An 11,728-nucleotide genomic window follows, 5' to 3' on the forward strand; every position below is an offset into this window, starting at 1 on the left:
GGTGTGAAAAGGAAACCACCAATAGGAAGGAAGCGGCCGGCCGGAGCGGTTTGCTGACTGGGGAGGAGGAAGTGGAGACGGGGAGGCGTTAGAAACCGGCCGCGTCGTATCCGCGGGCGGAAAAAGAGGCTTCCGCGAGGATTTTCTTCTGGTCGTAGCGGCGGGAGCCGTCACGGAAGCTGGCAGGTAGGCGGCCGATGAGGGCCGGAGCAGAACTGCGGGGGGCGGGGATGCGAGAAGAGAAGAAAAAGGATCCTTTAGGCCAGGGGTCTCCAACCTTGGTAACTTTAAGCCTGGAGGACTTCAACTCCCAGAATTCCCCAGCCAGCTTTGCTGGCTGGGGGATTCTGGGAGTTGAAGTCCTCCAGGCTTAAAGTTGCCAAGGTTGGAGACCCCTGCTTTAGGCACAGCGGACCCTTTCCCCCCCCCTCCCCAATCTTTTGGGCAGTAGGGACTTATTCCGTGGGGAGAAATAATAGAAAATACCTGTAGCTCGGGTTTTAGATTGACATTTAACATCAATGCTAGTGAATGTACCATTGCAAGGCATTCTGGTGCCTCTGGGTTTCTCGACTTCAGAACTGTCTGTGCTATCAGGCGACCTTCCACAGCTGTTCATTTCTAATAAAATAGTCCTTAAATGGAGAATGCCATAGTAGTGTTTTTTTTTTTTTAAGCAAGTGTGCTGGAGAAGCAGCAATGAAGCCATAGGTGTTTTTAGGTATATATAGAGCCTTTCTTTACAAGGAAGTCATGATGATGAAATCCATTGGGAGATGCCTAATTTTCTTGGTCTGCAGATTCAGGGTGGAAAGAATTTATGTTGTGGTTCCTTTCTATCATAGCAACAGGAAGCTAAGCAAATAACAAATGATTGCTGTCACCATTTGTTTTGTTCTGCCTGGCAGTTATGGCTGTAATAATAAAAGTAAGTGATTCCCTCCTCTGGGCTTGTTCCAGTTGATAGTGAGGAGAGATCTAGCTCAGGGGTTCGCAACCTCTGGTCCATGGCTGTGTTGTGTCTCGCCCGCTTTCACCGCAGCCGGGGCCTTCTTATCTGCTTCCGAATGCTGAGGAATGTCCTAGTATGCCTCCCGGCCCAGACAGGCTGAGGAGGAAGAAGTACCTCCATGCCCAGACAGGCTGAGGAGGAAGAAGTACCTCCAGCCCCCAGCTCTGGCTCCATGCCCAGGCAAACGGAGCAACTAGACCCCTCCCCCTCCCCCACAGCATGTGAGCCTGAGGAAGGTCAATTACCAACAGCTGCAGACTGGAATGACCCTCGCTTCAGAAGAATTGATAGGCCGGCGGCGACAGAAGGAAGGGAGGGGCAGGCCTGGATAAGTGCTGAGTCATGGAGCCACACCCATGACTATATAAAGCCTATATAAAGGATCTGCTTTCTGGCATTCTCTGAGTCAGGCAAAGTCTAACATATGTTGCTGAAGTCACTTTCTGGTCTCCTGCCTGCCTTGAGAACTTTGCTAGGACTTTGGCAGAGCTGCAGAGGCACGCCTGATTCGGATTTCCCTGACCCGGTCGTCAGCGGAGGAGTGGGACACGACAGGCTGCAGCATGCCAGAACCCAGGCCATGCAAACATGCGAAGCCCCATCCACGGAATGCAAGCAGCATGCAAAACCATGCCACCTCTGCAGAAAAACCTCTCTCCGTGGAATCAGTCCCTGATGCCCAAAAGATTGGGGGCTGCCGATCTAGCCCACCATCTTCCATTCCTGTTTTACATCTACAAGAGGTTGCTGGATGAGATCATCTTACAGCATGGAATAAAGTAGGGGTGTCCAACCTTGGCAGCTTAAAGACCTGTGGACTTCAATTGCCAGAATTCCCCAGGCAGCCATAGAATTCTGGGAGTTGAGGTCCACAAATCATAAAGATGACATGGTTGGAGACCCCTGGGATAAGGTACGATGATCCTGATGATGATATTCAGCTTTATATCACCAGTATGGGCCGATCTGGTGATGTGAAGGCTGTGGTTCAACTTTAGATGCTTGCCTTTTTCTGTGGCAAAAGAACATTGTAAAAGATTATTGTCAACTAGTGCACAAGTATTTTAACAGCTTGCCTTAACCCCAGATTTATGAGGAAATTACGGGGTGTGCAAGGATTAACTGAGTGATTCTGAGACACTGTTTTGATTTGGCTCCATACAGTTCAGGTTCATTTCTCCCCACCATAAATTACCAAGCTTAAAGAGAACCTGTTCTATGTTTTCTGATGTGCATTCACACACCTATACTAATATATGGGTGTCTACATATATACACACCAATGTATCTTTTCTCAACAGGATGAATGTTGGAGTAGCCCACAGTGAGATGAATCCCAACACGCGAGTGATGAACAGCCGAGGCATTTGGTTAGCTTACAGCATTTCTGTAGCTGTGCTCCATATCATCTTTCTTAGCATTCCTTTCTTCAGTGTCCCTGTGGTCTGGACTCTAACTAATGTTATCCATAACCTGGTAAGTCTAAACTCTTGATTCCTGGACAATTTATTGGCCACGCACTGAGAATTTAGGATACAAATTGACAGCTTTTAATCTTGGGAGCCTCCTATACGGCCTGCCACAAGTGATCATGTTCCAGTCCCACTGCGGTTTCATTCACTGTACAATTTATTTAGGAATATTTACCCCCAAAATAGTCCTGCCCTAGGTGATTTTGCACGTTTACTAAAAAGTGCAAGAAGTCATTATTGTTAACCATTGTTTCTGTTGTATTCTTCAGGAAAGTAAGAAAGGGAGATGGACAGTTAAGAACTAGGAAGGAAGGACAGAGAGAGAGAGAGAGAGAGAGAGAGAGAGAGAGAGAGAGAGAGAGAGAGAGAGAAAGAAAGAAAGGAAAGAAAGAAAGAAAGAAAGAAAGAAAGAAAGAAAGAAAGAAAGAAAGAAAGAAAGAAAGAAAGAAAGAAAGGAAAAGAAAAATATTGTTACTCCTTTTTTTCCCCCCAGGTGATGTATTGGTTTCTCCATACAGTGAAAGGGACTCCCTTTGAAACACCTGACCAGGGCAAGGATCGCCTACTCACACACTGGGAGCAGATTGATTACGGCACACAGTGGACATCCTCCCGCAAATTTTTGAGCATTTCCCCAATCATTCTGTAAGTGTTGGGTATTACTCAGGCCAGCCTTGCTATTAAAATTGCTGCTATGATTGATTTAATTGTTTTATTAATGTAATTACTTTAATTATTTTAATTAATTATAATTAATACCAATAGCACTTAGACTTATATACCGCTTCACACTGTTTTACAGCCCTCTCTGAGTGGATTACAATGTCAGCATATTGTCCCCAACGATCTAGGTCCTCATTTTACCAGTCTCAGAAGGATGGAAGGCTGAGTCAACCTCAGGCCTTGTCAGGATCGAACTCCAGGCTGTGGGCAGAGTTTTCTGCAGTATTGCATTCTAACTTCTGCACTACCAGAGCTCTTAATATTAATATTTCTTACATTTTGCATATGTATGAATTTGGGCCTCCTATTATATAACATGGTCTCCATAGTCATTTGCAATTGGGAGCCTTAGCTCAAAATGATTATCAGCAGTTTACAACTTCATTTTCAGTGCTATTATCTTCTCAAATCTTAATCAAGAATGTACACTTGAAACTGACTTTGAATTTCCCAGTTTATTGAATCAAAGAAGGCTTCTTGTTTTAAGTCATAAAACTAGTTTTCGCAAGGACTGTATCAACAGAATAACTTGTGCTCTTCCAGACACATTTTTCTCATTCTTCACCACCTTCACAACTGCGAATGGTCACTAAACAAGGCAATCATTAAAACAAGGCTATCTGTAATGACTGTATTGCAGGACTCTTTCCATTATCTTTCCTTAAAAGAAAACTAAGTCAAAAAATGAATTGGAGAGACTCGAATGCATATCTGTAACTAATCGAGTATATTTCTTACCCTTCAGGTACATTTTAACCAGCTTTTATACAAAATATGACCCTGTGCACTTCATAATCAACACCACTTCGCTCCTGAGCGTCCTCTTGCCCAAATTACCCCTGTTCCACGGAGTCCGTCTCTTCGGTATCAACCAGTATTGAAGCAGAAGGGATCTTGGCACTGCTGAGACATTATTCTTCCAAAGAAAAGTAGTTCCAAGAAAATGTGGGCAAAGCTGTGGTTGCGTCACCTTGGACTCTCTGGGACCAGGTTTCGCTGGGTGACGCAAGCCGAGCTGCCACTGCTCAAATGACTGAGCAGTATGGAGCATTCTCCGACATTTCTGGCAAGGAGATCTAAGCCATTTTTCTTGCGGCTAGTCTATACTAGGGGTGAAATTCTCTGGTGGAATGAAACAATAGTTGAATTGTCATGCGACCGTGAGTTCTCTAGCTCTCCCATGTAAAAATTCCTGCTTTTGCTCTTTGTAGTGGGGGACTGGAATCCCTTTCTGGAAGGGATTTAATGTTGCTTAAGACCACCTTCCTTTAGTTTGTAAACTTCCCTTTTTTTTCAAATGTGGTTGTGCTGCTAAATTTCCAGATTTTTCCCAGTCGGGAAAATTGAATTAGCCTGCTGTGACAGGTCTCATACTTACGGTTCTAAGCTGTGTAAATAATATTTTGTAAATACTCATGTGGTAGGTACATATTAGCATAACTTTGTTCATTCCAGTTGAATGCAAAGTATAGAGTACTCCCTCTTGCACTGCCCCTCTACTCTCTCCCCCCTTTAAAGTAGGTTTTCCGCTTATAAAGGAATAATGTAACGCAACATTGAAGTGGGAAGATGCAAATTAAATTATACGTTTAGTCAGTGTTCTGCACTGCTTTTGTTCTTTTATCAACCCTGTTTATACCAGCCCCATGAAATTATCAACATAAAAAGATGAAAAGATAATGACATGGACAGATCACTTATTTAATCTGTGTATGAACCTTATTTGGTGTTAGTTTCTATCATAGTTCCCCAGCTTGTTAAAAAAAAGTTCTTATTTTTATAGGGCAGACATCTCTAACCTGCTGTTTATAGGCTACATGAATCTCATTTCTTGTGAGGTTTCTTCATACATCCATGAAAGCAATCCAATGTTACGTCAAGGGAATTGGTTTGAAGCACAAGATGAGTGCTCTGTTTAGAAGAAGAAGAAGAAGAAGAAGAATTTAATTTCTATACCGCCCTTCTCCCGAAGGACTCAGGGCGGTTTACAACCAAGTAAAACACAATGAAAACGTACAATATACGATTAAAAACCAATTTAAAAAACCTATTCAATTTGGCCCATTAATTAAAATACATATTAAAACCATAAAAAACCCCATTAAAATTACTAGTAAATTTCAAATTTATGCCACTCCTGCATGGAAGAATAAGTACGTCTTCAGCTCGCAGTGGAAGGTCCGAAGGTCAGGAAGCTGTCGAAGTCCTGGGGGAAGCTCATTCCAGAGGGTAGGTGCCCCCACAGAGAAGGCTCTCCCCCTGGGGGTCGCCAGCCGACATTGTTTGGCTGACGGCACCCTGAGGAGGCCCTCCCTATGGAGGCCTATGGGAGGCAAACGGTGGCAGTAGGCGGTCCCATAAATACCCCGGTCCTAAGCCATGGAGCGCTTTAAAGGTGGTAACCAACACCTTGAATTGCACCCGGAAGACCACAGGCAGCCAGTGCAGCTTGCGCAGGAGAGGTGTTATATGGGAGCCGCAAGTAGCCACAAGTTTACTGGTATTTCAAATAGCCATCTTTTAAAAAGAAAGACAGTCAAAAACAAATAAATAAACACAAGCTCTAATAGTTCTCATCAAACATACTTTATAGCTATTTTTTTTCTGATCAAAGTTTGTGCTAAATATTAAAATGGTGGTTTTAAATTTGCTTCAAAACTCCACAAGGGACTGTATTCTCTCTCATTCCTTACCATTTACTGTGGAAATAGCCAATAAAAAGTGTAAGACCAAAAGCATACAAGTCTAAGTAAGAATTAGATGTGTCACTATTATGTTAGCATGAAAAGCAATCATGTTTGCACCTTCCCAAACTAGATAAGCTTTTATAGGATTATCTAGAAAATCGGTGTTTCTCAAACTGGGCAACTTTAAGACATGTGAACCTCAACGCCTTGAATCCCCCAGCCAGTTGAAGTTCACTGTACCAGGGTTGAAAGCCCAAAGGGGAAATAATGACTTTTAAATGATCATCCCAATTGGTGTCCCTTCAGCCAGACAGATATTGAACAGATAGACTAAAAGCCTAACACTAACCTTAACCATAACAAAGGCATCACTGCTGAAATCATTTTCTATAAAGTTCTACTTCTAGCCCTCGGTATTTTTCCTGGTTTAAAGCCCCAAATAGCTGTGGATTGGAGGCATCTGTCTGCCTTGCTTTGAGCCATCTCTGGAAAACTTGCTCCTTCACATCAGAAAGGAGGCAAAAGGCAGAATAAAGCTGCCCTTTCCTGTTTCATCTCAGCCCATCTTAAAAGCAGAATGTTCCTGCTCTGTCTTCCTGCATTGCCTATTTAGCATTTTGATGATCTCTGCCCATCTTTTAACTCATACTTTTGGGGATGACATTTCTCCCCCTTTAGTATGCCCATGCAACAATTACACACCTCCTTAGCTGCTCCTCCATTTTGGAACAGAGTTTTCCTGCGCATCCAAATGGCTCCCTCCCTCCTGGTTTTTAGGAACACTTTCAAAAGATACAGGCCTTGGAGGTTGGAATGCTACAATCTGTTCCCTCCAGCAATAGAAATGGTCTTTTGCTTTGAATTAAATTCTGGTTTATATCTTACTATGTCCTGTTTTAAGCATTGTAATTATTGTTATTTTACTCTAATGTGTACTGTATGTTTTTAATCCAATTTACAATAGTTGGGATATATGCTGCTCAGAGTTGATTAGAGCAGCTTATAAATAAAATTAAACCCAAAGAAAAAATGTTTGGCTCCTTGTGGTGCTGTTTTTAACCTCGGCTAACACTTCTCAAATCAGAGAAACAAGATGTCTTGGTATGCCTTCAACAATGAGGGGCATCAAAACTTCTTTGAAAATGCTAATAAGCCAAGTAGATGGTTGGCTTATAAAATGAAAAAGGAGAGAGAGAGAGAAAGTAATTAATCGATTAATGGATGAGGAAGGAACTTTATGCTATTGAAATGAGGAAGAAAAGAAAATAGTACAGAAATATTATGAGGAACTCTAAACAGACAATATCAGAAGAGAAGATAAAGCAATATTTAGAAAAGTCTGAATTACCTAAAATATCAGAAAAATACAAGAAGGCTTTGGAGGAAAAGATAACAATGATGGAATTAACAGAGGGGATTAAAAAACAAAAGAATGATAAAACGCCGGGTCCAGATGGTTTGCCAGGAGATATAAAAAATAAAAAATTACACGACGTAATTAGTAATACAATGTTGGAAGTATTTAATAAACTCTTAGTAAATGCAAAAATACCCAATTCTTGGATAGAGGCATCTATTACTCTTATACCGAAAGAAGACATAGACTTACAAGAAGTTAAAAACTATAGACCGATTTCCTTGTTAAATGGGGATTATAAAATATTTGCATCAATAATGGCGAATAGATTGAAGAGGTTGTTAAATGAATTTATTCATACAGATCAAAATGGTTTCTTACCAAAGAGACAGGTTAGAGACAATATGAGGACAATTTTAAATACTCTGGAATATTATGAAGCACACCCAGAAAAGCAAATGGCATTGATGTTTCTCGATGCACCGAAGGCTTTTGATAATGTGAACTGGCAATTTATGATAAAATATTTGCAGACTATAGACTTTGAGGGAAGATTTATAAATATGATTGAGGCAATTTATAGTAAGCAATCTGCAAAGGCAATAATAAATGCAGATACGACAGAGAAGGATTATATGAAAGGAACCAGGCAGGGATGTCCTCTATCCCCATTGTTATTTGTGTTGACATTAGAGGTGTTAAATAGAAATACCTGTATAAGACAAAAATGAAGAGATAAAAGGGATGAAAATTAAAAAAGAAGAATACAAACTACAAGCATTTGCAGATGATCTAGTGTTTATTTTAGAGGAGCCACAAGAAGTAGGACCCAGACTGATAGAACAAACAGAAGAATATGGAGAGGTGGCAGGGTTGAAAATTAATAAAGATAAAAGAAAAATATTGGTGAAAAATATTACAGAGAAACAGAAAAGAGATTTAATGGAGAAACTAGATATTCAGATTACTAAAAAGGTAAGGTATTTAGGAATACAACTAACAGCAAGGTGTGTAACAATTAAAGAAGATAATTACTATAAATTGAAAGGACAAATTGAGACGGATTTGGAAAGATGGAAAATTTTGCAATTATCATTAATGGGAAGAATAGTGGTAACTAAGATGCATATATTACCTAGATAGTTGTTTTTATTTTAAACAATACCGATAAAATGGGGGGAAACATTTTGAGGACCTGAATAAAACGATATTGAAATTTATATGGCAGGGGAAAAAAGCAAGACTCAATATGAAAATGTTACAAAATGCAAGACTAAGGGGAGGATTTGGACTACCAAACTGGGAATTATATTATCAAGCAGCAGCACTATCATGGATGAAAGAATGGATTCTATTAAGAAATACAAGGCTATTGACTTTGGAGTGGCACGAGTTACAATTAGGTTGGCATGCTTTTTTATGATACAGGAAAAATAAGATGCATAGTTATTTTCAAAGACATTATATAAGGAATGCTTTATTAGTATCGGAGAAGGTTAGAGAAAAACATCATTTGAAAATACCAACATGGCTTTCAACAATGGAAGCATTAGGACATCCAAATATTATTAATATGGGAAATATTATCAGATATAAGGATATATTATAAGAAAAGGGGGAATTGAAAATGAAACAAGAACTAGTAGAACAAGGGATTGATATGGAGTGGTATACACAACTGCAAACAAAATCAAGATATGAAAAAGATGCAAAATTATGTGGTTTTTATTTGGAGATGACAGAATTGGATGAGATACAGGAACAGATGAGAAAATGATTAAAAAATTCTAATATATATGTGTGTGTGTGTGTGTGTGTGTGTGTGTGTGTTTTCTGAGGTTTTCACAGGTGTTTGTATGTAGGTCTTTGGTTGTTCGGGTTTTCTCCCGTGTAAAATTGGAAGTGTCTTGGCGACGTTTCCAATTTTACATGGGAGAAAACCCGAAAAACCAAAGATATATATGTGTGTGTGTGTTTGTGTGTGTGTGTGTAGATCTTTGGTTGTTCGGGTTTTCTCCCGTGTAAAATTGGAAGTGTCTTGGCGATGTTTCGACGAAGTCTTATTCGTCATCTTCAGGCTTCAGCTTCGTGCTTCTGGGAGCAATGTGTGATCGCAGCTGTATGTGGTGGGGCAGGCGGTGCATGGGATTTCACATACTCCTTGATTTTCTAACTCAATTTTGTCTTTGGGGTTTCTTAGGATGGTGGATATTTTTCGGTTTGTGCAGAATGCTGTCTTGATGTTGTGTTTGTGGAGGATCTTGCTGATTCTGTCTGTGGTGCCTTTTATATATGGGAGGAGGGCTGTGCCGTTTTCTTGTTCTCTGTCTTGGATTTTAGTGGGGGGTTCTTTTTGGATTAGCTTGGTAATCTTATTTCTTTGGAATCCATTGGATGTTAGTACGTTAGTGAGAGTGTGTAGTTCGGTTTTTAGGTGTTGTTCGTCAGCTAAGCATTTTGTTCTGGAGATGAGTGTCTTGGCTATGGAGTTGATCTGTGCTGGGTGGTGGTGTGAGAGTGCGTGCAGATAGCGGTTTGTGTGTGTTTTCTTCTGGTAGATGGTGTATCCTAGGGAGCCATTGGGTTTCCTGTAGACTAAGACATCCAGGAAGGGAAGCTAGTTGTTAACTTCTGTTTCCATGGTGAACTGTATTTTGGGGTGTAGGCTATTGAAGTGTGTGAGGAAGTTGTCAAGTTTTTCTTTCCCGTGTGGCCAGATTATGAAGGTGTCGTCTACGTATCTGAGCCAGAGTTTAGGTTTGTGATCAGATTTTTCTAGAGCTTGGGTTTCAAAGTGTTCCATGTACAGGTTGGCAATGACAGGTGAGAGGGGTGAACCCATGGGTGCTCCTTCTATTTGTTTGTATTTTTGTCCGTTATAGATGAAGTATGTGTTGGATAGGCAGTGGTTGGTCAGATCTAGGATATGCTTGGGGGGGTTATATTTATTTTGGATAGCTGTCAAGGCTTCTTTGATTGGCACTTGGGTGAAGAGGGATATGACATCAAAGCTCACGAGTAGGTCACTGGGCTGTAAGTTTTGTTTCTTTATGATCTCTATGAACTGGAATGAGTTTTTTACGTGTGAGGTGATGGATTCTGCATAGGGCTGTAGTTGTTTGGCGAGAAATTTGGCTAGGTTTTGTAGAGGTGAGCCTATGAAGCTGACTATGGGTCTAAGTGGGGTTCCTTCTTTGTGTATCTTGGGGAGACCATAGAGCTTAGGGCATCTGGATGATTTCTCTCTGGGAATGATTCTTTGTTGGATTTCTTCGCTGATGGGGGAGGCTTTTATTTTGGATCTAGTGGTTTTTTCTAGGTAGGTGGTGGGATCTGTGTTTAGGGGCTTGTATGCAGGGTCTTGGAGTAGGTTGGTTAACGTACTAACATCCAATGGATTCCAAAGAAATAAGATTACCAAGTTAATCCAAAAAGAACCCCCCACTAAAATCCAAGACAGAGAACAAGAAAACGGCACAGCCCTCCTCCCATATATAAAAGGCACCACAGACAGAATCAGCAAGATCCTCCACAAACACAACATCAAGACAGCATTCTGCACAAACCGAAAAATATCCACCATCCTAAGAAACCCCAAAGACAAAATTGAGTTAGAAAATCAAGGAGTATATGAAATCCCATGCACCGCCTGCCCCACCACATACATCGGACAAACCAACAGAAGAATAAGTGCATGCATTGAAGAACACAAGAACTCAGTCAAAAAAGAGGAACCAACCTCTTCCCTGGTCCAACACCTTAAAGTCACAGAACATGATATTGACTTTAAAAACACCAGAACTATCGCCAAAACTGAACACTTTAACAAGAGAATAATCAGAGAAGCCATTGAGATAGAAAAACACCCACACAGCATGAACAAACGAGATGATACCTCCCGCCTACCAGCCATTTGGAAACCCGCCCTTATTGACAAACAAGTCCCTAACACGAGGAATGACACCAGACCCACACTCACGAGGTCCACACAGGACGTCACCACCGCACATCCACCCAGAAAGCAGACCCAAACCCACACTGATCATGAAGCACGACCAAGGACCAGAAGCCAGATCACAGCTGCAACATTAGCCATTTCAAACCCCTCCAATCCATACATGCAGCAGACTGACACCCACTATGAAGATGTAGCACGACCATGAAGCCAAACAACAGCAATGCAGCTCACCAGCTCAAATCCCCCTGCAACACAGACTAAACTGAGCACAACCAAGCCCCCATGCAAACAGGACACACCCCTGCCAATCAGAGCACAAAAACACCCCCAGCCAATCAGAGCACAGCCAAGCTCCCACTCAATCAGTTCAAACCCCCACTAGCAGTTAAAAGGAAGAAACAGCTGCGATCACACATTGCTCCCAGAAGCACGAAGCTGAAGCCTGAAAATGACGAATGAGACTTCGTCAAAACGTCGCCAAGACACTTCCAATTTTACACGGGAGAAAACCCGAACAAC

General features: G+C 41.4%; 1 protein-coding gene across 1 annotated transcript; it reads left to right on the forward strand.

Annotated features, from left to right (window-relative positions):
* Positions 1-28: 28 nt before the first annotated feature.
* On the forward strand, positions 29-6,918 carry ORMDL2 (ORMDL sphingolipid biosynthesis regulator 2). Its single transcript, XM_058174099.1, has 4 exons — positions 29-186; positions 2,314-2,488; positions 2,978-3,129; positions 3,953-6,918. Exons 2-4 carry the CDS (start codon positions 2,315-2,317, stop codon positions 4,086-4,088), a joined length of 462 nt encoding a protein of 153 aa, XP_058030082.1. The 5' UTR covers positions 29-186; position 2,314; the 3' UTR covers positions 4,089-6,918.
* Positions 6,919-11,728: the final 4,810 nt, after the last annotated feature.

The sequence above is a fragment of the Ahaetulla prasina genome, chromosome 2, assembly GCF_028640845.1.
Source record: "Ahaetulla prasina isolate Xishuangbanna chromosome 2, ASM2864084v1, whole genome shotgun sequence".
Classification (NCBI taxonomy): domain Eukaryota; kingdom Metazoa; phylum Chordata; class Lepidosauria; order Squamata; family Colubridae; genus Ahaetulla; species Ahaetulla prasina.

What these genes read in the sequence shown, in the direction of transcription:
- ORMDL2 (XM_058174099.1), top strand. Translation starts at nt 2,315, where the DNA reads ATGAATGTTGGAGTAGCCCACAGTGAGATGAATCCCAACACGCGAGTG. An exon ending in CTAATGTTATCCATAACCTG is followed by an intron (nt 2,489 to 2,977) that starts GTAAGTCTAAAC and finishes TTTTCCCCCCAG; the next exon opens with GTGATGTATTGGTTTCTCCA. An exon ending in AGCATTTCCCCAATCATTCT is followed by an intron (nt 3,130 to 3,952) that starts GTAAGTGTTGGG and finishes CTTACCCTTCAG; the next exon opens with GTACATTTTAACCAGCTTTT.